Source organism: Entelurus aequoreus, linkage group LG06 (assembly GCF_033978785.1).
Source record: "Entelurus aequoreus isolate RoL-2023_Sb linkage group LG06, RoL_Eaeq_v1.1, whole genome shotgun sequence".
In the NCBI taxonomy this organism is placed as follows: Eukaryota; Metazoa; Chordata; class Actinopteri; order Syngnathiformes; family Syngnathidae; genus Entelurus; species Entelurus aequoreus.
In genome coordinates this window covers 26,299,677-26,325,678 of record NC_084736.1, presented here as the reverse complement: position 1 = coordinate 26,325,678, position 26,002 = coordinate 26,299,677, and the positions used below count along the sequence as shown (strand labels likewise).

The 26,002-nt window shown below is 42.0% G+C and overlaps 2 protein-coding genes across 4 annotated transcripts in view; one reads left to right on the top strand and one right to left on the bottom strand.

The window, feature by feature from the left end:
• The window catches only part of samd14 (sterile alpha motif domain containing 14), a 29,586-nt gene extending 16,144 nt beyond the window's left edge, over positions 1–13,442 (top strand). Inside the window, exons 9-11 of one of the 2 annotated variants that reach the window (XM_062050429.1) lie at positions 4,732–4,854; positions 12,963–13,118; positions 13,184–13,442. In XM_062050429.1, coding sequence (XP_061906413.1) covers positions 4,732–4,854; positions 12,963–13,118; positions 13,184–13,339 — 435 coding nt within the window. In that variant the 3' untranslated portion in view covers positions 13,340–13,442. The remainder of the gene's footprint in view (positions 1–4,731; positions 4,855–12,962; positions 13,119–13,183) is intronic. The other variant, XM_062050430.1, reaches the window with a different exon arrangement.
• On the bottom strand, positions 13,365–24,909 carry LOC133652073 (uncharacterized). 2 transcript variants are annotated; one of them, XM_062050431.1, is made up of 5 exons: positions 24,852–24,909; positions 21,975–22,141; positions 21,805–21,915; positions 21,593–21,724; positions 13,365–13,814 (listed from the first exon to the last, which is right to left on the bottom strand). In XM_062050431.1, the coding sequence occupies exons 1-5, from the start codon at positions 24,898–24,900 to the stop codon at positions 13,587–13,589; spliced, it is 687 nt and encodes a 228-aa protein (XP_061906415.1). In that variant the 5' UTR covers positions 24,901–24,909; the 3' UTR covers positions 13,365–13,586. The 2 variants fall into 2 exon arrangements, with proteins under 2 accessions (XP_061906415.1, XP_061906416.1); XM_062050432.1 differs by lacking the exon at positions 24,852–24,909 and adding an exon at positions 22,211–22,451.
• Between the last annotated feature and the right edge of the window lie 1,093 nt (positions 24,910–26,002).

The window sequence follows — 26,002 nt, the reverse complement described above, 5'->3', positions numbered from 1 at the left end:
CGTCCTCATAGGGAAGGTGCGGTCTTTGGCCAATAAAATGGACGAATTGTTCGGGCTCGTCCGAACTCAAAAGGAGTACGGCGTGTCATGTGCTTTACGGAGACTTGGCTACACGCGGACCTCCCGGACCACAGCGCGTCTCTACCTGGCTTCACAACCTCACGGGCGGACAGAGACACGCTCCTGAGCGGTAAGAAGAAAAGCGGTGAGATTTCCATCTTGGTGAACGAGAGGTGGTGTAATCCTGGACATTTTACTGTAAAGGAGTGTGTTTTTATGGCAGACATCGAACTTCTGGTTGTTGGATTTCGACCATATTATTTGCCAAGGGAGTTTACTTCTCTAATCTTCATCGGAGTGTACATCCCTCCTTCTGCAGACAAGGCTGCTGCTGCTTGCGACACCATTCATGCCGCTTTTGGTAGGCAACAGGCCAAACACCCCGATGCCCTCGTTTACATTTCGGGTAACTTTAATCATGCTACTTTGGACTTAAATTTACCCACTTTCCACCAATATGTGCACTGTGCAACATGGGACAATACAACTCTGAACCTACTGTATGCTAATTCAAAAGACCGGGACGGTCTGATCACAATCTGGTGCTTTTAACACCTCAGTATGTTCCTGCTGTGAGGAGGCGGAACCAGGAAGCATGTCTCGCCCTGCAAGACGGTTTTGAGACCACAGACTGGGACGTGCTCTGTAAGCTTCACGGGACAGGCTTTGACAGCATCACAGACTGCATCACAGACTACATCAATTTCTGTGAGCACTCCATCATCCCTACAAAAACTGTCCACTGTTACCCGAATAACAAGCCCTGAATCACCAGCCAGCTAAAGGTGCTGCTGAATAAAAAGAAGCTTGCCTTCAGATCTGGATGAGTTGAGGAGGATACAGTGGCGGCTTAAAGTTCAGCTGCGAGAAGGAAAAGATGCCTACAGAAGGAAGCTAGAGGCCAAACTCCAGCAGAATAACATTCGGGAGGCGTGCAAGGGCATGAAAGCCATCACATGTTTCAATAACAAAGCCAAACTGCTGGATGGGGGTGTAGATAGAGCCAACGAGCTGAATTAGTTTTTCAATAGGTGGCGAATTGTCCAGGGTGTATCCCCGCCTTCCGCCCAAATGCAGCTGAGATAGGCTCCAGCACCCCCCGCGACCCCAACAGGGACAAGCGGTAGAAAATGGATGGATGGATAGATTTAACCATGCACCCCTTACTGGCCCTCCCCCCACTACTCCAGTCCTCACACCTCCCCTGACCATCAATCCAGAAACTCTTAAAGGCCTACTGAAACCCACTACTACCGACCACGCAGTCTGATAGTTTATATATCAATGATGAAATCTTAACATTATAACACATGCCAATACGGCCGGGTTAACTTATAAAGTGACATTTTAAATTTGCCGCTAAACTTCCGGTTCGAAACGCCTCTGAGGATGACGTATGCGTGTGACGTAGCCCGGCGAACACGGGTATGCCTTCCACATTGAAGCCGATATGAAAAAGCTCTGTTTTCATTTCATAATTCCACAGTATTCTGGACATCTGTGTTCGTGAATCTGTTTCAATCATGTTCATTGCATTATGGAGAAGGAAGCCAAGCAAGCAAAGAAGAAAGTTGTCGGTGCGAAATGGACGTATTTTTCGAACGTAGTCAGCCACAACAGTACACAGCCGGCGCTTCTTTGTTTACATTCCCGAAAGATGCAGTCAAGATGGAAGAACTCGGATAACAGAGACTCTAACCAGGAGGACTTTTGATTTGGATACACAGACGCCTGTAGAGAACTGGGACAACACAGACTCTTACCAGGATTACTTTGATTTGGATGACAAAGACGCAGACGTGCTACTGTGAGTATGCAGCTTTGGCTTTTTTTTGCGTATGTACGTAACTTTTTTAAAATATATAAGCTTTATGAACCTTGGGTTAGGTGAACGGTCTTTTGGGCTGAGTGATTGTGTGTGTTGATCATGTGTTTGAATTGTATTGGCGTGTTCTATGGAGCTAGGAGCTAGCAGAGGAGCTAGGAGCTAGCATAACACGTACCGTACCGTAAGTGCGCGTCACGTACGTAACTTTTTAAAAATATATAAGCTTTATGAACCTTGGGTTAGGTGAACGGTCTTTTGGGCTGAGTGATTGTGTGTGTTGATCAGGTGTTTGAATTGTATTGGCGTGTTCTATGGAGCTAGGAGCTAGCAGAGGAGCTAGGAGCTAGCATAACAAACACGCAGGTGTTATTATGCAGGATTAATTTGTGGCATATTAAATATAAGCCTGGTTGTGTTGTGGCTAATAGAGTATATATATGTCTTGTGTTTATTTACTGTTGTAGTCATTCCCAGCTGAATATCAGGTACCGTGAGTATGCAGCCTTGGCTGCTAAACATTCGATAACTTGACCGTATGTGCGCGTCACGTACGTAACTTTTTAAAAATATATAAGCTTTATGAACCTTGGGTTAGGTGAACGGTCTTTTGGGCTGAGTGATTGTGTGTGTTGATCAGGTGTTTGAATTGTATTGGCGTGTTCTATGGAGCTAGGAGCTAGCAGAGGAGCTAGGAGCTAGCATAACAAACACGCAGGTGTTTTTATGCAGGATTAATTTGTGGCATATTAAATATAAGCCTGGTTGTGTTGTGGCTAATAGAGTATATATATGTCTTGTGTTTATTTACTGTTGTAGTCATTCCCAGCTGAATATCAGGTCACCCCCGGCTCTCACAGCATCTTCCCTATCTGAATAGCTTCAACTCCCCACTAGTCCTTCACTTGCACTTTACTCATCCACAAATCTTTCATCCTCGCTCAAATTAATGGGGAAATTGTCGCTTTCTCGGTCCGAATCTCTCTCACTTCATGCGGCCATCATTGTAAACAATAGGGAACTTTGCGTATATGTTCAACTGACTACGTCACGCTACTTCCGGTAGGTGCAAGCCTTTTTTTTATCAGATACCAAAAGTTGCAATCTTTATCGTCGTTGTTCTATACTAAATCCTTTCAGCAAAAATATGGCAATATCGCGAAATGATCAAGTATGACACATAGAATAGATCTGCTATCCCCGTTTAAATAAAAAAAATTCATTTCAGTAGGCCTTTAAACTTTTGCCTGCCACTGATGTTTCTCATCCCTCCCACTTCCACCCCCACTGAGAAAGCCAGCCCGGTGTGTCTGACACCTGGCCATGTGAGACGACAGCTGGAGAGAGTCAACCCAGCCAAGCCAGCAGGCCCTGACCTAGTCAACCCTTGGGTCCTGAAGACTTGTGCTGCTCAGCTGACTGAGATCCTGCACTTCATCTTCAACCCACAGGGGACTGTCCTGTCTCCTTTCCTGTTAACCCCCTACACCTCAGACTTCCAGTATAGTTCCAGGTCCTGTCACCTGCAGAAATACTCTGATAAATCTGCTGTGGTCGGGTGTATCGGAGAGGGACAGGAATTGGAGTACAGGACACGGATCGCAGACTTTGTGGAGTGGTCTCAGACGAACCATCTGCTCCTTAATGTGGACAAGACCACATTCAAGAAGAAAATGACACCTGTGGCGCCCATCAACATCCAGGGCCGGGAGGTGGCAGTAGTGGGGCAGTACAAGTACCTGGGAGTCCACTTGAATAGCAGACTGGACTGGAAGGACAACAGCAAAACTGTATACAAGAAGAACATGAGCAGACTCTTTTTCCTGAGGAAGCTTAGGTTCTTTAATGTGTGCAGCAAGTTGATGGAGATATTTTTTCAGTCGGTTGTGGCCAGTGCCCTGTACTTTGCAGTGGTTTGTTGGGGGAGCAGCACCAGCAAAAGGGACTTAAACCGGATGGACAAACTGATCCGGCTGTTACATATACTGTAATATTGTACATGGTAATTGGGATTTGTTATATATTGTATATATTATATAAAAATAATATAATGTAATGATATATCAGTATATATTATATAATGTATATATAATATGTAAATATTACATATATGTTATATTTTATATTGCTACTATGGTACATTTTTAGTCTACTTTATACCTGCATTATCCTTTCCAACCTTACCCTTTCCATCCTTTGTAACTGAGCTACAGTGTGGAACAATTTCCTTTGTGGATCAATACAGTTTGTCTAAGTCCAAGTCTAAAAGATAGCATATTAACATTAGCATGCATAAAGTACTAAAATATGACTGAGGTGTATAATTACAAAATTAGCTAAAAAAAAAAGCTAGCATACTAATGTTAGCATGCATCAGGTACCAAAATATGACCGTGGTGTAAACCTACATAATTATCTAAATAAAAGATAGCATACTAACATTAGCCTGCATCAAGTACTAAAATATGACTGAGGTGTATACTTACAAAATTAGCTAAAAAGCTAGCATACTAATGTTAGCATGCATCAAGTACCAAAATATGACTGAGGTGTATACCTACAAAATTAGCTAAAAAAGCTAGTACACTAACTTTAGCATGCGTGAGGTGTCAAAATATGATTGAGGTATATACTTACAAAATTTGCTAAAAAAGCTAGTATACAAACGTTAGCATGCATCTAGTACCAAAATATGACGGAGGTGTATACCTACAAAATTAGCTTAAAAAAAAGCTAGCATTCCAATGTTAGCATGCATCAAGTACCAAAATATGACGGAGGTGTATACCTACAAAATTTCCTAAAAAAACACTAGCATGTAGCCATGACCGCTGTGTCTCCTGCAGGAGTCGGCGCTCAGTGAGGAATTCTCTCCTCCGCAGATGTCCCCCTCCGCATGTCCTCACCTGGATGTGTCCTGCACCCTGTCCTCGCACCCATACCACACCCTGTCCCAGTCTTCTGACGAGGTAGGACTCTTCAAAAGCGAGCATAAGACGTTAGCGTGCTAACGCTCTCACAAGTACGGGTTACGTCCAACGCATGTTAACTGTTAGCAAACTTGTACCAAAAATAGGGATGTCCGATAATGGCTTTTTGCCGATATCCGATATTCCGATATTGTCCAACTATTTAATTACCGATACCGATATCAACCGAAACCGATATCAACCGAAACCGATATCAACCGATATATGCAGTCGTGGAATTAACACATTATTATGCCTAATTTGGACAACCAGGTATGGTGAAGATAAGGTACTTTTTTTAAAAATTAGTAAAATAAGATAAATAAATTAAAAACATTTTCTTGAATAAAAAAGAAAGTACAACAATATAAAAACAGTTACATAGAAACTAGTAATGAATGAAAATGAGTAAAATTAACTGTTAAAGGTTAGTACTATTAGTGGACCAGCAGCACGCACAATCATGTGTGCTTACGGACTGTATCCCTTGCAGACTGTATTGACATATATTGATATATAATGTAGGAACCAGAATATTAATAACAGAAAGAAACAACCCTTTTGTGTGAATGAGTGTAAATGGAGGAGGGAGGTTTTTTGGGTTGGTACACTAATTGTAAGTGTATCTTGTGTTTTTTATGTTGATTTAATAAAAAATTAAAAAATAAATAAAAAAACCGATACCGATAATAAAAAAAAACGATACCGATAATTTCCGATATTACATTTTAACACATATCGGCAGGCCGATATTATCGGACATCCCTAACCACAAACCGTGATTTTCAGGTTTAAATATTCTAAATTAACAAAAAAAAAAAGGTAGCATAAGACGTTAGCATGCCAAAGCTCTCAAAAGTATGGGTACGTCCAACCCACTTTCACTGTTAGCAAACTTGTACCACAAACCGTGATTTCCAGGTTTAAACATACAAAATTAGCAAAATAAGCTTGCATAAGACTTTAGCATGCTAACACTATCACAAGTAGGGTTACGTCCAACGCACATTAGCTGTTAGCAAACCTGTATCACAAACCATGATATCAGGTTTGAACATACAACAGGGTTTCCCACAGCGCTTTGTTGTTAAGGTGGCCGCCTTAACAACAAAGAGCCACCGCCTGCCCTAAACTAAAGTCTTTATTTTTTTTATTTTTTTTTGTCCTGTCCAGCTTCTCAGGCAAATCATATAGTTGAAGTAGATGCCCATATCGGCTGTTCAGATTTACTTTACAAAAGAGAAGTGTTGGATACTTCTCTTGTTGCCTTATTTGTATTTGACTTTATTAAATTAACTTATGCTGCTACCCTTGTGCTGACTCTGCCTCGGTCAGTACGTCTCTGCAGCACCCAGCATTGTCCCACCCACAGAACCATCTGATTGGTTACACGCAGAGCGGTAACAGCCAATCAGCGGTGCGTATTCAGAGCGCATGTAACAGCCAATCAGCAGTGCGTATTTAGAGCGCATGTAACAGCCAATCAGCAGTGCGTATTTAGAGCGCATGTAACAGCCAATCAGCAGTGCGTATTTAGAGCGCATGTAACAGCCAATCAGCAGTGCGTATTCAGAGCGGTAACAGCCAATCAGCAGTGAGTATTCAGAGCGCATGGAGTCAGTGCTCAGGCAGGCAGAGAGGAGAGAAGAAAGGTGTTTAGCAGGTAAGCATCAGGCTGCGGACTCTCCCCAAATTTTAATAAACACCTCCCAGTCAATTACTAGTAACATCACTATGAGCCCGTTGACGTTCCAGAAACATAAGCGGCAGCTCAGCTCGCTTGCAGTCCTTGAGGTGAAGGCTAATTAGCTTTTAGCGTAACGTTAGCTCATTTTGCGGTGTGTGTGCGTGCGTGTGTTACGGACAGCAAAGCCCTGTGTGTCTGAGAGAAAGACAAGCATTATTGACCTACAGTTAACTAAGTTATTTCACTTAACCTATTTCTGTGTTGAAGCAGCAAAAAAGGACATTATGTTAAATGAAGAGTTTCTGTCTCTGATAGTTGATATAATAATGTAACTGCATCATTAACCTACATGAACTCCATGGTGTTCAGGGATGAATAATCTCTCCTATTGCTATTGTACTTTTTTTTCAGCTATAGTTAAAAGTTAAAGTACCAATGATTGTCACACACACATGAGGTGTGGCGAAATTATTCTCTGCATTTGACCCATCACCCTTGATCACCAAGGGAGCAGTGAGCAGCAACGGTGGCCGCGCCCGGGAATCTATTTTGGTGATTTAACCTCCAATTCCAACCCTTGATGCTACATCAATCATTAGTAATGGAGCAGCCTAGTTTTGAATGGCAGGGTCCCTGCTATCAGGCCCGGCCCTAACCAATCTGGCGCCCTAGGCAAGATTCTAGGTGGCGCCCCCCCACATCGGCAGTGAAGTGTATATACTCACAAAAAACCGAATAGCTTTGTCTTTGACCTTTTTTTTTACTTAAAGAAAGCAAATTAACAATCAGAATAGTTAACAAAATTTAAAAAAATATGAATAAATAAATGAATACAAAAAATAAAAAATGAATATCTAACAATCAATTTATTGTCATCATTACAGTGAAATGCTGAATAGTAGAATGCAAAGTAACAGTATAATATATTATATCAATCAATCAATCAATCAATCAATGTTTATTTATATAGCCCTAAATCACAAGTGTCTCAAAGGGCTGTACAAGCCACAACGACATCCTCGGTACAGAGCCCACATACGGGCAAGGAAAACTCACCCCAGTGGGACGTCAATGTGAATGACTATGAGAAACCTTGGAGAGGACCGCATATGTGGGTAACCCCCCCCCCTCTAGGGGAGACCGAAAGCAATAGATGTCGAGTGGGTCTGACATAATATTGTGAAAGTCCAACACATCAGCGAGAGTCCAGTCCATAGTGGGGCCAGCAGGAACCATCCCGAGTGGAGACGGGTCAGCAGCGATGAGATGTCCCCATCTGATGAACAGGCTAGCGGTCCACCCCGGGTTTGGAGCAGAGTAGAAAAGAAAAGAAAAGAAACGGCAGATCAACTGGTCTAAACGGGGAGTCTATTTAAAGGCTAGAGTATACAAATGAGTTTTAAGATGAGACTTAAATGCTTCTACTGAGGTAGCATCTCTAACTTTTACCGGGAGGGCATTCCATAATATTGGAGCCCGAATAGAAAACGCTCTATAGCCCGCAGACTTTTTTTGGGCTCTGGGAATCACTAATAAGCCGGAGTTCTTTGAACGCAGATTTCTTGCCGGGACATATGGTACAATACAATCGGCAAGATAGGCAGGAGCTTGACCGTGTAGTATTTTATACGTAAGTAGTAAAACCTTAAAGTCGCATCGTAGGTGCACAGGAAGCCAGTGCAAGTGAGCCAGTATAGGCGTAATATGATCAAACTTTCTTGTTTTTGTCAAAAGTCTAGCAGCCGCATTTTGTACCAACTGTAATCTTTTAATGCTAGACATAGGGAGGCCCGAAAATAAAACGTTACAGTAATCGAGACGAGATGTAACGAACGCATGGATAATGATCTCTTGTGGACAAAATGGGACGAATTTTAGCGATATTACGGAGATGAAAGAAGGCCGTTTTAGTAACACTTTTGATATGCGACTCAAACGAGAGAGTTGGGTCGAAGATAATACCCAGATTCTTTACAGAGTCACCTTGTTTAATTGTTTGGTTGTCAAATGTTAAGGTGGTATTTTTAAATAGATGTCGGTGTTGAGCAGGACCGATAAACAGCATTTCCGTTTTCTTAGCGTTGAGTTGCAAAAAGTTAGCGGACATCCATTGTTTAATTTCATTAAGACACGCCTCCAGCTGACTACAATCCGGCGTGTTGGTCAGCTTTAAGGGCATGTAGAGTTGGGTGTCATCAGCATAACAGTGAAAGCTAACACCGTATTTGTGTATGATGTCACCTAGCGGCAGCATGTAAATACTAAAGAGTGCAGGGCCAAGAACCGAACCCTGGGGAACTCCGCACGTTACCTTAACATAGTCCGAGGTCACATTGTTATGGGAGACACACTGCATCCTGTCAGTAAGATAAGAGTTAAACCAAGACAAGGCTAAGTCTGTCATCCCAATACGCGTTTTGATACGCTGTAATAAAATATTATGATCAACAGTATCGAAAGCGGCGCTAAGATCAAGAAGCAGCAACATAGATGAAGCATCAGAATCCATCGTTAGCAATAGATCATTAGTCATTTTTGCGAGGGCTGTCTCCGTAGAGTGATTTGCCCTGAAACCGGATTGAAAAGGTTCACAGAGATTGTTAGACGCTAAGTGTTCATTTAGCTGCTGTGCTACAATTTTTTCGAGGATTTTCGAGATAAACGGAAGGTGGGACACCGGCCGGTAGTTTACCAGGAGATCAGGATCGAGGTTAGGTCTTTTGAGTAGAGGATGAATAACCGCTTTTTTGAATGCTAGGGGAACAGTGCCAGAGGAAAGTGATACGTTTATAATATTTAATACTGATGGACCTAATAATACAAAAAGCTCCTTGATAAGTTTCCCAGGAATTGGGTCAAGTAAACATGTTGTTTGTTTTGTCCCATTTACACATTTTGACAATTCCTCCAATGTTATTTCATCAAAGAGAGAGAAACTATTTTGGAGGGCAGTGTCCGTCGTATATACAGTCGTATTTGTGTTAATAGAACCCAGTTGTAGCTGAGATGCATTGTCTTTAATCTCTTTTCTAATGACTTCAATTTTCTTATTAAAGAAATTCATAAAGTCATCTGCTGAGTGGGTGGAGCTACTGGGAGAAGTCCCTTGTTGGGTTAGCGATGCTACTGTACTAAACAGAAATTTAGGATCATTTTTGTTGAGGTGGATGAGATTTGAGTAATATTTAGCATTAGCTGAGGTAAGCATGCGTTTATAAGTTATTAAACTATCACACCATGCTTGATGGAAAACCTCAAGTTTAGTCGCACGCCATTTGCGTTCCAGCTTTCTACATGATAATTTCTGGGCTTTAGTTTCTTCTGTAAACCATGGGGTACGCCTTTTAGGGGCCCTTTTTAGCTTTAGCGGGGCTACAATATCAATGGTGTCGCGCAGGGCGTCATTAAAGTTGTTAGTGAGGTTATCAATAGAGCCCACATAATTTGGGAATGGTGCCATTACCAAAGGCAGTAGGTCAGTAAGAGTCGTCGTTGTGGCAGCATTAATGTTGCGGCTGCTATAGTAGTTATTATTATTATTATTAGTTTGTTGACAATGAGTCAGAACTTCGAATTTTATAAGGTAATGGTCGGACATTACTTTAGTGTACGGGAGTATCGTAACTTTAGAGGTGGTGACACCCCTGACAAGCACTAGATCTATCGTATTACCGTTGCAATGCGTGGGTTCATTTATTATTTGTGTAAGACCACAGCTATCAATTATAGTCTGGAGCGCCACGCATGGAGGGTCCGATGGGGTATTCATATGGATATTAAAGTCCCCCATTATGATTATATTGTCGGCGTGCGTCACTAGATCGGCAACAAACTCTGAGAATTCACTGATGAAGTCCGAATAGGGCCCAGGGGGGCGGTAGATAACAGCCAGGTGGAGAGGCAGCGGTGTGACAAACCTTAAAGTGAGCACCTCAAACGAGTTATATTTATTATTTAGGTTAGGTGTAAGATTATAGTTTTCATTGTATATTAGTGCGACACCCCCTCCCCTTTTAAGAGGTCTGGCAACATGTGTATTGGTATAGCCAGGAGGAGATGCTTCATTTAGCGCAAAAAAATCGTCTGGTTTGAGCCAGGTCTCGGCGAGACCAACGACGTCAAGTTTGTTGTCTCTAATGACTTCATTAACTAATAACGTTTTGGAAGATAATGATCTTATGTTTAAAAAGCCCATATTATAGGTAGTGGGCTGTTTTGAGGAATGTTTGTTGAAATTATCCGAAGTAGCAATATTAATAATGTTGCGTTTATTATGCGTATTGCACTTTAAATAGTTTCGACCATATCTAGGAATTGATACGACGGGGATATTCAGATTGTTTGCTTGATGTTGCGATAAACTGAACGCATCATAGTTAGCTACCTCGGTACAATGTATGTCTGCCTCTGACACGGTCACAAAAGAAAAAACATTATGTGAGTTGTGTTTTATTCTAAGAGAATTGCTATGTGTGCAGGGATTATCCAGCCTGACGCCGGCTAGTTCTAGTTTAAATGGCTTCTTACCCGGAGACTCCACGTTTCTTTGGTTAGCTTTTCTCTTTGTTGTTAGCCCAGCTCGGCATCCCCGCTTCTGCTTCCGCTCGCACCGCCTATGTCGTCTCCATTGGCGGTCACCGCTAGCACTTGACTCCGCTGCTACAAAGGCCGCTCAATGTAGCCCACGAAGTATTCCCATGCTAGCGAGGAGGTCCACCGTACATGCATCTTTCAGTCTATAACGACCCGATCCATCCACATCCAGAATTGTCTGTCGGTCATATGTGATCACAGAGTGTTCACGCTTTGAGCCAGCCATGAAATTGACAGAAATGACGGGTGTTTTTTGCCAAATCGCTCTACACTCCCAAGAGCATTAGTGAGCCGCAGCATTCTCATGCGCCGCCATTTTATATGAGAATGTTATGTTATGATTATCTTTAACCGAATCACAGCAGTGCTCAAATTAAAAAACAGCATTCCCTCTCATGTAATATTGCTTAATTAACATTAATGATGTGCACTTTAACAACTAGACTTACAACTATACCTAATATATAAAGGGGTGGAAAAGTGACTATTACCTGCAGGGCAAACATTAGCTAACCAGAAGGCAATAACAATGTAAACAAAAAACACCTGCTTAAAAGATCTAATACAAATGTCTCTGAGGAATGTAAGGTGGGAGTACTGTAATTACCTAACGTTACATTATTATTTTCCATAACAATTTAGCCCCCCCCACAATATTAACCCGACGTTAAAACAGAACTAGCTATTTATTGATTAGCAATTGCCGAATCATGTAACATTAGCTTAATGCTAAAAAGCCAGTTTACTATCACATTCTGTAACAGACAAATAATTTCATGTAGGCTAACGTTACCTACCTGCTACCTCTGTCTTTTTCTCGTTTGTCCTCCTCTTCTTTTCTCTTTTTTCTTCCCTGGGCACCTGACAGTTTTGGCCGTTTTGACATCTTGTGTTGTTTTTTTGATGAGGTGACGTCCAAAAAGAGTCATGGTACGGGAAGGGAGGGGGGGGGGGGCGTAATGTTGTAACAAATAATATTTCTATTAAATAGGCTTTACTTTGCATTTTAATTAACGTGGGATTATTTTTTGTATTTAGAAATAATAGTACCAACTTTTTTTTTTCTTTTTTTTTTTTCTCCAACATTTGTGGCACTGGCGTGGCGCCCCCTGATGGACGACGCCCTTAGCATTTGCCTATACGGCCTATGCCACGGGCCGGCCCTGCCTGCTATCACATCTTTATACAAATATAACATTTACATAATAAAAATAAACTACAGGCTTCCCAAATGCTGTAATAAATTAAGCATGATGAGTTGAGCATATGTCAGCATGTGGCCCCACTTTTAACTCTTTTTTTCAAACGCTTATTGCAAACGCTTATTTACAGTACGTCATTAATTTGACTTAGTCATTATTTTGTCTTAGTAAGTCAATATTTACTAAGTCAAAATAATGACATACTTAGTATCTCAGGTAACTAGGACTGTTTTGTGTTTTGTTTTTACTTTACGAAAAAAATATCGAGATATATAGCGTAAATTGCCATTCAGCATACGGAGCGGAAAACACAACCAAAAATTGTAGGCTTCTTCACGCGACGAAGCCGGCCTACTTCACCGCAGTCTGTAGTCTATTGCCCCCCCAGGCAGCGATGAGATGGAGACGTGATGGTGGCGACAGGCCAAATTACACTGTTCCATACACCCACCCAGCACCTTCCCCGTCCGTCCGCATGTCCCATCCAATACACTTTCACTGTTAGCAAACTTGTACCACAAACCATGATTTCCAGGTTTAAACATACAAAATTAACAAAAAAAAGCCAGCATAAGACGTTAGCATGCTAACAGTTAACGTGTCCTCACTGTCTGGCTTTTCACCAGCCCGGCGACGAGACGTCTTCCCAGGTGTCTTCCTGGACGACTCAGCAGGTGTGTGATTGGCTTGGAGACGTGGGCATGGAACGCTACGTCCCAGAATTCCGAGAGGCGGACGTGGACGGACAACAGCTGCTCCAGTTGGACGGCAGCAAGTTGAAGGTAACGAGTTGTCGCCGCTGAACGCGCCGCAGCGTGACGACATGACGTTGCGGCGCTTTTCGCAGGGTCTGGGCGTGCTCAGTTCGTCGGACCGCGGCGCTCTGAAGCGGCGGCTGAAAGGCTGGCAGGCGGCGGCGGAGAAGGAACGCAAGGCGCTGAACAAAATGGAGAAACAGAAGGAGAAGCAGCGCAGGAAGGAGCAGGAGCAGCGCAGGAGCTGAACGCCCAAATATGGTCAGTCGTGGCTAGTGAAGACACCCACGTTAACACAGTGGGAGAACATTTATTGTCATGTCGTCGACTTGAAATAAAAGGCTCTTATTGTGAAAGAACAGGAAGTGTCCGTCACTGGCAAACAATAAATAAATAGCATAAATAGCATAAATAGGGTTCATGTTCAAGATGGCTGCACCACCTGTCTGTCCAGCAGGGGGCAGCAGAGAAGTCTTTCCGTGGTTGCCCGCCAAATTAAAAGTCCTCGCCTCCTGGTAAACGCTCCACGTTTAGCGGGTAGCGGAGGACGGCGAGCGCTCTCAGGCTGCGGATCATGTCGTGACAGAAGGAGCGAAGTTGGCACAGTGTCAGGTGCGCCGCCACTTGGACCTCATAGTCGCCGTGGAGATGCGAGGCCAAGTCCACGTCCTGGTTCTGGTTCTGGCTCTGGTCCACGTCTGTCAGTTGCGCCACTTCCCTCACCTGCCGGGAACACACCAGCTGTTAGCATGGTGCTAACTGCTAATACAACACTATATGCTGGGACTTTACTGGCTGTTAGAGCGTTATTAGCTGCTAGTACGTCAGTAGCTACTAACACGTTGCTAGCTGTTAGCATGTCGGTAGCTGCTAACACATCGCTAGCTATTACTATGTTGCTAGCAGCTAGCACTTTGTTAGCTGTTAGCATGTCGGAAGCTGCTAACACGTCACTAGCTATTACTATGTTGCTAGCAGCTAGCACTTTGTTAGCTGTTAGCATGTCGGTAGCTGCTAACACGTCGCTAGCTATTACTATGTTGCTAGCAGCTAGCACTTTGTTAGCTGTTAGCATGTCGGAAGCTGCTAACACGTCGCTAGCTATTACTATGTTGCTAGCAGCTAGCACTTTGTTAGCTGTTAGCATGTCGGTAGCTGCTAACACGTCGCTAGCTATTACTATGTTGCTAGCACTTTGTTTGCTGTTAGCATGTCGGTAGCTGCTAACACGTCGCTAGCTATTACTATGTTGCTAGCAGCTAGCACTTTGTTAGCTGTTAGCATGGTGGTAGCTGCTAACACGTTGCAAGCTGCTAACACGTCGCTAGCTATAACTATGTTGCTAGCAGCTTGCACTTTGTTAGCAGCTAGTACGTCATTAGTTGCTAACATGTCGCTAGCTATTACTATGTTGCTATCAGCTAGCACTTTGTTAGCTGCTAGCATGTCACTAGCTGCTAACACGTTGCAAGCTGCTAACGCGTCGCTTACCTGTTAACACACTGCTAGCTTGTTGATAGTAGCTGGCAGTTAGCACATCGCTAGCTGCTAGTTGTTACAACGTTGTTAGCTGCTAGTACGTCATTAGCTGCTAACATGTTGCTAGCTGTTAGCATGTTGGTAGCTGCTAACACGTTGCAAGCTGCTAACACGTCGCTAGCTATTACTATGTTGCTAGCAGCTAGCACTTTGTTAGCTGCTAGCATGTCACTAGATGCTAACACGTCGCTAGCTATTTCTATGTTGCTAGCAGCTAGCACATTGTAAGCTGCTAGTACGTCATTAGCTGCTAACACGTTGCAAGCTATTAACACGTCTCTAGCTATTACTATGTTGCTAGCAGCTAGCACTTTGTTAGCTGCTAGCATGTCACTAGCTGCTAACACGTCGCTTACCTGTTAACACATTGCTAGCTTGTTGATTGTAGCTGGCAGTTAGCACATCGCTAGCTGCTCGTTGTTACAACGTTGTTAGCTGGTAGCTGTTAGCACATCGCTAGCTGCTAGTACGTCTCTGGCTGCTAATACTTCCCTAGATGCAAGCACTTAACTGGCTGTTAGACCGTTGTTGGCTGCTAGTACATCATTAGCTGCGAACACGTTGCTAGCTTTTAACATGTCAGTAGCTGCTAACACGCCGCTAGCTGTTATAACGTCATTAGCTGGTAGCACTTTATTAGCTGCTAACATGTCACTAGCTGCTAACACCTTGCAAACTGCCAGTGCGTTGCTTACCGGTTAACACGTTGCTAGCTCGTCGCTAGTAGCGAACAGTTTGCACATCGCAACCTGCTAGCTGTGTGTACGTCACTAGCTGCTAGTTTTTACAATGTTGTTTGCTGCCAGCTGTTAGCACATCGCTAACTGCTAATACATCCCTAGATGCTAGCACTTAACTGGCTGTTAAGACTGTTGTTAGCTGCTAGTACACATCAGTAGCTGCTAGTACGTTATAAGCTGCTAACACGTCGCTTACCTGTTAACACCATAGTAGCTAGTAGTTAGCATATCGATGGCTACTAGTACGTCGCTGGCTACTAATACATCCCTAGGTGCTAACATGTTGCTTGCTGCTAACACGTCGCTAGCTGTTAATACGTCACTAGCTGCTAGCACTTTGTTAGCTGATAGCATGTCACTAGCTGCTAACACGTTGCAAGCCGCTAGCGCGTCGTTTACCTGCTAACATGTTGCTAGCTGCTAGCTCATCGCTAGTAGCTAGCAGTTCGCACATTGCGAGCTGCTAGCTGTGTGAACATCACTAGCTGCTAATTGTTACAACGTTGTTAACTGCTAGCTGTTAGCACATCGCTAGCTCCTAGCACATTGCTAGCTGCTAATACATCCCTAGATACTAGCACTTAATTGGCTGTTAGACCATTGCAAACTGCTTGTCGATAGCTGCTATCTGCACCCCCTAGCCGCTTACACTTAACTGGCTGTTAGAATGTTGTTAGCTGCTTGCTTTTAGCACACCACTAGCTGCTAACAAGATGCCATTTGTTAATACATCGCTAACTGCTAACATGTCGCTAGCTGCTAGCACTTTGACTTCGGGCATGTCGCTAGCTGCTGATACGTCGCTGGCTACTAATTCGCCACTACATGCTAACACGTTGCTTGCTGGTAGCTGTGTGAATATCACTAGTTGCTGGTTGTTACAACATTGTTAACTGCTAGCTATTAGCACGTCGCTAGCTGCTAATATATCCCTAGATGCCAGCCCTTAACTGGCTGTTAGAACGTTGTTAGTTGCTAACATGTCGCTAGTTGCTAACAACGTTGCTAGCTCCTAGCACTTTGTTAGCTTCTGGCATGTCGCTAGCTGCTGATATGTCGCTGGCTACTAATTTGCTACTACCTGTTAACACGTTGCCAGCTGCCAGCATGTCGCTAGTAGCTAGCACGTTGTTAGTTGCTAACATGTCGCTAGCTGCTAACAACGTCGCTAGTTGATAGCACTTAACTGGCTGTTAGGCCACCGCTAACACGTCGATAGCTGCTAATTCACCCCTAGCCGCTTACACTTAACTGTCCGTTAGACCGTTGTTAGGTGCTCCCTGTTAGCACATCTCTAGCTGCTAACAAGTTGCCAGCTGTTATTACATCATTAGCTGCTAGCACGTTGTTAGCTGCTAACATTTCGCTAGTTGCTAGCACTTTGTTAGCTTCTGGCATGTCCCTAGCTGTTAATACGTCGCTAGCTACTAATTTGTCACTACCTGCTAACACGTTGCTAGCTGCTAGCTCGTTGCTAGCTGCTAGCACGTTGTTAGTTGCTAACATGTCGCTAGCTGCTAACAACGGCGCCAGCTGCTATTACGTCGCTAGCTACTAATTCGTGTTAGCACTACCTGCTAACACATTGCTAGCTGCAGATAGCACATTGCGAGCTGCTAGCTGTGTGAACGTCACTAGCTGCTAGTTGTTACAAAGTTGTTAGCTGCTAGCTGTTAGCACATCGCTAGCTGCTAGCACGTTGTTAGTTGCTAACATGTCGCTAGCTGCTAACAATGTTGCTAGTTGCTAGCACTTTGTTAGCTTCTCTCATGTCGCCAGCTGCTATGTCGTTAGCTTATAATTTGCCACTACCTGTTAACATGTTGCCAGCTGCCAGCATGTTGCTAGCAGCTAGCACGTTGTTAGTTGCTAACATGTTGCTAACTGCTAACAATGTTGCTAGCTGCTAGCACTTTGTTAGCTTCTGGCATGACGCTAGCTACTAATTCGCCACTACTTCTTAACACGTTGCCAGCTGCCAGCAAGTCGCTAGCTGCCAGCACGTTGTTAGTTGCTAACATGTCGCCAGCTGCTAACAACGTCGCTAGATGCTAGCCCTTTGTTAGCTTCTGTCATGTCGCTAGCTACTATTAGTAGTATATACAGTATCAGAGGTGGGACCAAGTGTTTTGCAAGTCACAAGTAAGTCTCAAGTCTTTGCCCTCAAGTCTTGAGTCAAGTCCCGAGTCAAGTCCAAAGTCAAGACTGGAAAGTCTCAAGTCGAGTCCCAAGTCCTGCATTTTGAGTTTCGAGTCCTTTCAAGTCCTTTTAACCACAGACTAATATATTTACACAGATTGTGTATGCTTTTAAAACGCTGTATTTATTTATTAAAACAAGTGCATTTGAAATTGCAGGGAAAAAAATAGTGCTGACATTGCACTTCATAATAGCACTATTAACCAGTCATTTTAAACATTTAACTCATTCCTTTACAGAATAAACACATTTGAAAAAAACAAGTGCAACTGTACTTATTTGCACAAAAGTGTTAGCATTGTATTTCCATGGCATATTGCATTGTAACTACTTCCACAGCAGTTTCTATCCTGTTCTTACCTTATCTCATTGATCTCATCTCACACTGTATGTGTGTTTATGTGTGCGTACTAGGGGTGTAACGGTACATGTATTTGTATTGAACCGTTTCGGTACGGGGGTTCCGGTTCGGTTCGGAGGTGTACCGAACGAGTTTCCACACGGACATATTAAGTAGCGTGACGCACGTTGTGCAAACAATGCACACCGAGGCACAACACACGGCATGCTAGCAGCTAACGGGCTACGATAGACTGACCATACGTCCCCTTTTCACCGGACATGTCCTCTTTTGCGGCGCTGTCAGGGTGGAGTTTCTTAAATGCCTCAAATGTCCGGCATTTTGAGTTAGGGTTGCATGTATTTTCAATGTACTTTCAGGGTTAAGAAGGGGTTAAAAACAAAACGTTTATCATAAACGTTTATCTCGCTCTCTCTGTCTCTGCCCCTCTTAGGGGCAGAGACAGAGAGAGCGAGAGAGTTATGATAAACGCGCATGCGTCGCCAGGCTCTGCTTTTTATCCATGAATTTATCAGATTTAGTTTTTTATTATCTATAGCAGGGGTGTCAAAAGTGTGCCATTTGCGTCCCACAGCTAATGTTTTAAAGGCCCACGGCACATTCTAAAAATACTATTAAAATAAACAAAAACATAACAAAAGTGAAATAATGAAGCTTAAAGGTTAAATGTAATTCAGAAAAAGTTTCAATGTTGACTAATAAAACAAGGCTGTTTTTTTCTTTAATACTGTCATTGCTCAAAACATAATGTTGAATCAAAATCAAGGTTATTATGAATTATTGACCTATCCAAGGTTCCGATTACTTCACATCAAATATTCCACTGAGAAAAATATTTTTGGTGGAAGATTTTGCAAATTTGGTAAATAAATAACCCAAAAATTTGTATTTTGTTGTTTTCTTACTGTACCGAAAATTAACCGAACCGTGACCTCTAAACCGAGGTACGTACCGAACCGAAATTTGTGTGTACCGTTACCGTTTTCCCCCTTCTCTGGGATTATATTCCCAGTTTTGATCTCGGACGTCTGGTCACTTATAGCGTACAATAATATTCTATTACTGTTAAGCAAACTATGAATAATAAAACACATCAAAACATGTGTCCTTTATCATAGCTACACGTATGACAAAAAAGCGCGTGAAAATGAGTGGTATTAATTGAGGTAAGATTAATTAAATGCGCTGACAGTTCATTGCTCCTGCCAAATGAATTGCACTGAGTGGAGCGGATCACCACTCCAAGATGGCGGCCCCGCGTCTCATCAGCGCCAGTAGGCAGTAGCGCTCGATGCTGCGTCTACTTATAAGTAGGGATGATGTTTGATAAGAAATTATCGAGTTCGAGCCCATTATCGAATCCTCTTATCGAACCGATTCCTTATCGATTCCATATAGGTTGTTGTTTATGGAAAAAAACACAATATTTGGTTTAACAAAAGCTCACTTTTATTTTATAAGAAAAAAATTAAATTAAATAAATAAATAAATGTTGTCTGTTACCCCCCTAAAAAAATATATATATATATATATTGACTGTTGTTACCCAAAGTATATTAAGTGGGATTTTTCAGAAAAACTAATATATACAGTAACACAAAAACAACCTGTCTCTGTGATCACTATAGGTGTATAAATAATAATATAGTGTTAGATAAAATCAGTCCCTAGGGCACACAACTGAAAATAATACAGCTCTCCAAAAAGTGCACTTCTGCTGCTATTGGAACATACTAACTACACACACTATGACACTAGGAACACCACAGTCATCAATCAACAATTCTTCTGGGACGGCGTGGCGAAGTTGGTAGAGTGGCTGTGCCAGCAATCGGAGTGTTGCTGGTTACTGGGGTTCAATTCCCACCTTCTACCTTCCTAGTCACGTCCGTTGTGTCCTTGGGCAAGACACTTCACCCTTTGCCTCTGATGGCTGCTGGTTAGCGCCTTGCATGGCAGCTCCTGCCATCAGTGTGTGAATGTGTGTGTGAATGGGTAAATGTGGAAATACTGTCAAAGCGCTTTGAGTACCTTGAAGGTAGAAAAGCGCTATACAAGTACAACCCATTTATTCTTCCCTGACATGAGAGCGAAGCCTGCCAATAATTGCATATTGCCTGTTCTGCCCTCACTATACGTGTTGAGGTTGGCAGACAGCTAACAAACAATGATGTCTAATAAAGTTCCAAAGCATTCATTTAGGCTCTTTATTGTTGTTGATCTTGCTTTGTCTTTTCCTATCTTTACTTTTGTCTTGCACTGGACTGTTATTTTTTTTTTTTTAAACTGAAATACACACAATGACAAATGTATAAGCTATGTGATGCAATTAACATACTGAAATGTAATACACAATATGTAGGTATTAGCTTCACACAAATATACAGTATTATCATCAAACAAATACTTCTGAGTGTTGAAACTATTTAGTGTTGAAATACACGACTGGCAGCCATTTTAAGTCCTCAAAACATCCATTGAAACAGTGCACAAAAATCGTTTTTCAATAGACATCTTACTATCAAATTGAAACACTTTCCACCTTAATATTGAGTTATATAAACAAGTTAAAAAGTTTACTTACAGACTTATCTTTTCCAAGGCTTGTAGGAGCTAACACAACTTGTCTACTTCTCAATTGTCTCATGAACTGGACTAACATCATCAAGCCGGAAGTGCCCAAACTAATGACGCGTAGTATTTTCATATCACCACAAGGTGTCAGTAAGAGTCTACAATCAAATGGGCATAACATTGCGTCCCACAGGGCAATTCCTGTGGCAAGGGATTCGTTCTCAGGGATTCAAATAAAGAACCAACTCTTTTTCTTTACTATAGTGGTCTCGATAACGGGCACCGGTTCTCAAAAAGGGATTCGAGTCCGAGGACTCGGTTCTTTTCTTATCGAACAACCGGGAAAACCGATTTCGAGTATCATCCCTACTTATAAGATGTCTATGGTTATAACGTTAGCAGTGAGTTTACAGCCTCACTGGTTAAACTATACAGCAAATAAAAGTTACGTTACTTAGCCAATAAACGTTAGCCTACATTCAAAACTTACCCTTCTTTGTGCATCTTCAAAGGTCGAACGAAGTTGGAAGTTGTTGCAATTCGTTTTTTGTTGACCAAGTCGTAGATTTAATACCCGAACGAAACTATCTTTGGCGTCATTTTTCCTCACTGTCGCGTTGTTTGAGAGCTATTCTTCGTTGGTTGTTCTGCAATTTGATTGGATGAATGCTGTGGGACGAAAACAACGTGGATCTAATCTGATTGGCTGTTGTACTGACAGGCAGCGCACACACGTACACAATGGAAGATACGGAGCGCTCCTGAATAACTTTTTAATCTTTGGGTTTTGGGTAAAGTAGCAAGTCTTGTCAAGTCAAAAGGCTCAAGTCCAAGTGAAGTCACAAGTCATTGATGTTAAAGTCCAAGTCAAGTTGCAAGTCTCTTTACATTTTGTCAAGTCGAGTCTAAAGTCATCAGATTCATGACTCGAGTCTGACTCGAGTCCAAGTCATGTGACTCGAGTCCACACCTCTGCTAATTCATGTGACTCGAGTCCACACCTCTGCTAATTCGTCACTACCTGCTAACACGTTGCTAGCTTCTAGCTCGTCGTCAGCAGGTAGCGCAGGCCGCACGGGCGCCGTTACCTTGGCGATCTGAGTCAGCAGGTCTCGCAAGTCGGCCCGCAAGCGGTCCAGCCCACCAAGGCGCCCCGACAAGACCCCCAGCAGCCCCTGGTACAGACGGCCGCCCGCCGCCATGCGGCTCACACTGATTTCCTGCAGGGGGCGACAAAGAGGAGCTGGAGAACCCTGGAGAACCTTGGGCGGTCCAGACCCTAACGGAGGTGCGCACTTACAGGTGTGAAGCCTTCCGACAGCGGCTTGAGGACGGGGGCGGGGGGGATGCCCAGCGACGCCGCCATCATCTGCCAGCTGCTGGCCTGCTGGCACAGGTCAAGGGTCAAACCCTGGGGAGGAAGACAGGGTCAGGATCACGTGACCATCAGACCGGCCAATCAGGGCTCACCTCCGTGCTGACCACGGTCACGTGCACAGCAGGGATGTCTTTGGCGATCTTGTCCATCAACATCCGGGCTCGGTCCACGGCGTCACGGAGAGGCGGCCAGGCGGCGGCGGCGGCGGGAGCGGAGCGCAGGGCGCGCGGCAGCATGAAGCAGCACAGAAGCCTGAAAACTGCAGCGCGAAACAGGAAGTCAAACTACTCCTTTCAAGTGCACGAGGGGAGTGGGTGTGGCCTCTCACCGTTGTGCGCGTGCATGTCGGTCACGGCGGCTCGGGGTCTCGCGCGGTCTGCTCGGCGCCGAACTCGGCCAACTTTCTTTCAGCTTCCATTTGGGCAACTTTGCTCTTTTATGGACTCGCGCAGGGATTTTCCAATCGCCGTCACGGAAATTGCCGAAGAAGTGACGAAGCGCCGTCGGCAACTCGTTGCGTCATCGGGGGCTCGCGCTGAGATCGAGCGTGAACGGCGGCGTTGCCATTTCCGGTTAAAAGTGGATTTAAGGGTTTTTTTACGACATTTTAAACGTGTGCAATGTGCGTGTTTATTGTCTTCGTGCATTTCAGATTTAGGAAATCGTGGAAGATTTACACGCGCAGGCAATAAAACCCTCCTGATTTCACAACAATGGGTGACGTCATCAGCAGCCTGATCAAACACTGGACAGGAAGTCCAATTTTTTTATTTTAATTTATTGAACATCTGGACACGCAAACAGCATATTTTGGAACAAATTACAAAATTAATTTAAATTAAATAAATAAAAAAACAAAAACAAACAATTTAAATTATATAAACAAATATACAAAAATCGATTAATAAAGATTGGGTTTATGTAAAAGGCAATAAAAAATAAAGTTTTTTCTATTTTTAACCATTTTCCAATATTGTATTAATAATTAAAAATCATTCATCCAAAAGGAAAATGTGGGTTTCACTTTCAGAAAAATCTACTTTAATGTACTAAAAATATAGCTTGCAACATGTTAATAATAATCATTTCTAGGTCGATATCAAACTTAATTTATTCATAAATGGGGACATCTCTATGTCTTTATCTTTCAGCCAATCTCTAATCTCCTTAAATAAATGTACAAAAGTAAGGATTCACATCTTCTATAGCAGTGGTTCTCAAACTTTTATCACCAAGTAGCACCTCAGAAAACACTTGGCTCTCCAACTACCACCATAGTGACCAACAGTGAAGCTTAGTAGGCCTAAGTATTCATTAAAATCAAGGCAGAGGTTTTTTTAACAAGTGTATTTAATATTTTTGGGGACTGTAACATTACACACAGTTTGAACGGTAACACTGTGTTTGTATATGTGATTATTTGGCGTGCCACTAGATAGAGCGTGCATACCAGTACTATAGCATTACAGATATAGAACAGTTGCCAACCATAATGTTATATTCTTGTTTAAAAAATCACCAGTAGGGTATAATCCATTATTAACTGTAAATTGTGTTTAACTTAAAGAAAAATTGGATATGTGATGTTTTGTCTTTATTTTCCACAGTTCTACTTTTGTAAACTATTTTAAGATTATGTCTTCGAATTGTGCCATATATGTGTGTGTGTGTACCTGTGTGTACCTGTGTGTGTGTATATATATATATATATATATATATATATATATATATATATATATATATATATATATATATATATATATATATATAATGTGTGTATATATATATATATATATATATATATATATATATATATATATATATATATATATATATATATAATGTGTATGTGTGTGTGTATATATATATATATATATATATATAATATGTATGTATACATATGTGTGTGTGTGTGTATGTATATATAATGTGTATGTATATATGTGTGTGTGTGTATATATATATATATATATATATGTATATATATATATGTATATATATATGTATATATGTATATATATATATATATGTATATATGTATATATATATATGTATATATATATATATATGTATATATGTATATATATATATGTATATATATATATATATATATATATATATATATATATATATATATATATATATATATATATATATATATATATATATATATATATATATGTATGTGTGTGTGTGTGTGTGTGTGTGTGTGTGTGTGTGTGTGTGTGTGTGTGTGTTGGAGCCAGTTGGAGCCTATCTATATTATTTATTTATTAATTGTTTGACAATGAAATCAAATAATGTCAAGAATGATGTTAATGAATTATTGGATGTTTTAGATTTCATTGTGATTGACTGATTGTTTTCAGCTGCTCACGCTCCTACTGGTGAGCCACTTCCTCCTCCTATAATTAAGAAGACAGGACAGCTGGGTGCCCTTTGTCTGTCTATCATGTTGAAGGAGTGAGGAGTGAAACAGTTTGTTTACCGCTAAACAAGCCACGCTAAACAAGGCACGCTAAATAAGTTATTTTGATTATGTTGAAAGTCAACCACGGAGAATATTTTTTGTTTGTGAAAATAAATTATGATCATTTGGAATCTAGAAATATCTCCGCGAGTGCTTATTAAGGAATTTAGTGAGTCAAACACCTCCTCCTCAAGACTACTCTGCATTACTTTATTTTTATTTTTTTCGAAACTTTTTTGGAATGCAAGAGTAGCCGTTACAAGTAAACAAACTCCACTGAAGACCCAAAAGACCAACCAAGATCGCGCTGCACCGATGACAGCCAGCAGCCGGCGGGCCGTGAGTAAAATCAGCTGGTGACGCAATGAACGAATGAACGCGCTGCTGCGCTGTATGGAATCATTCGAACAGATTGTGGATGTGAAATTCAATAAAACAGGATGTTGGAAGGACATTTAAGAATGAAATAAGTGGACATTAAATTGAGCTGTGTGATTACCTGGAATGATGTCTGGCACACCTGAGACGGCAGCTGAGCACGACGACATGCTGAGAACGCGCATTGCTTCGCGCAGAGGCAGACTGGGCGCGTGCACAAGGAGGCTAAATGAAATAAAGACTTTGATGACTGATGTTAGAAATGCTGATAAAGTCAAAGATGCATTTGAAGCATTTAAAGCAGCTGTGGATTAATTTAAAAATGCTCACAACTTTGTGCAAGAATTCTTATCAGAAGAGGAAAAGGAAAATGATTATTATGACTGGTATGAACCCAGAATAATACATTTGAATTATATTATGAAAGATGTTGAAACATGGAAAAGAGAAATTGCACAATCAAAAGTTGGACCACTGGACAGCATATCAAATGTATCTCACAAATCAAAGTCTGCCACTGGATCAAAAGCCTCCAGATGTTCCTCAGTATCCTCAGAATTAAAAATTGCCAAAGCGGAACAAGCTGCTACAATGGCTCGAGCTGCTGCACTGAAGGAAAAACACACCTTGCAACTAGAGGAAACAAAGCTTAAAGCAAAGATGGAGCAAATGGAGTTGGAAGCAGACCTCGCAGCATCAACTGCTAAAATACAAATCCTTCAAAGTGATTTAATTCATGAAAGCCATGAGGTGGCTCAGGAACCTCCAGGTGATGGCATGACTGAATATTATGATTCTCACCATGAAAGAGAAACTATGGAGAGCAATGTGGACTTTATAGAGTTCGGTGCAATACCCAAAACCCCACTTCACCAAACTATCTTAAGTCTCCACAGACCTCTACTTAAAAGGAACACCAACACATCAGAAGATCTAAATAAACCTCAAGACAAAAACGCAACTGAAAAACACAAGACCCAGAGTGTAAATCAGACTCAACCAATAAATCACTCTGCACAAGATAATGTGGTTATCAATGCTGGTCATGATAACTTGGATATGGTTATTCAAAGACAAAGTGACATCGCAAAACTCATTGTCTCACAGCAAAAACGGTCTCTACTACCAGTAAGAGAGATTTCTGTGTTTGATGGTAACCCACTGGCATATCAGTCTTTTATCCATGCATTTGAACACTTGATTGAAGACAAGGCTGAGAATAATCAAGACCGACTCCACTACCTTGAGCAGTTTACCTCTGGTTTGCCAAGA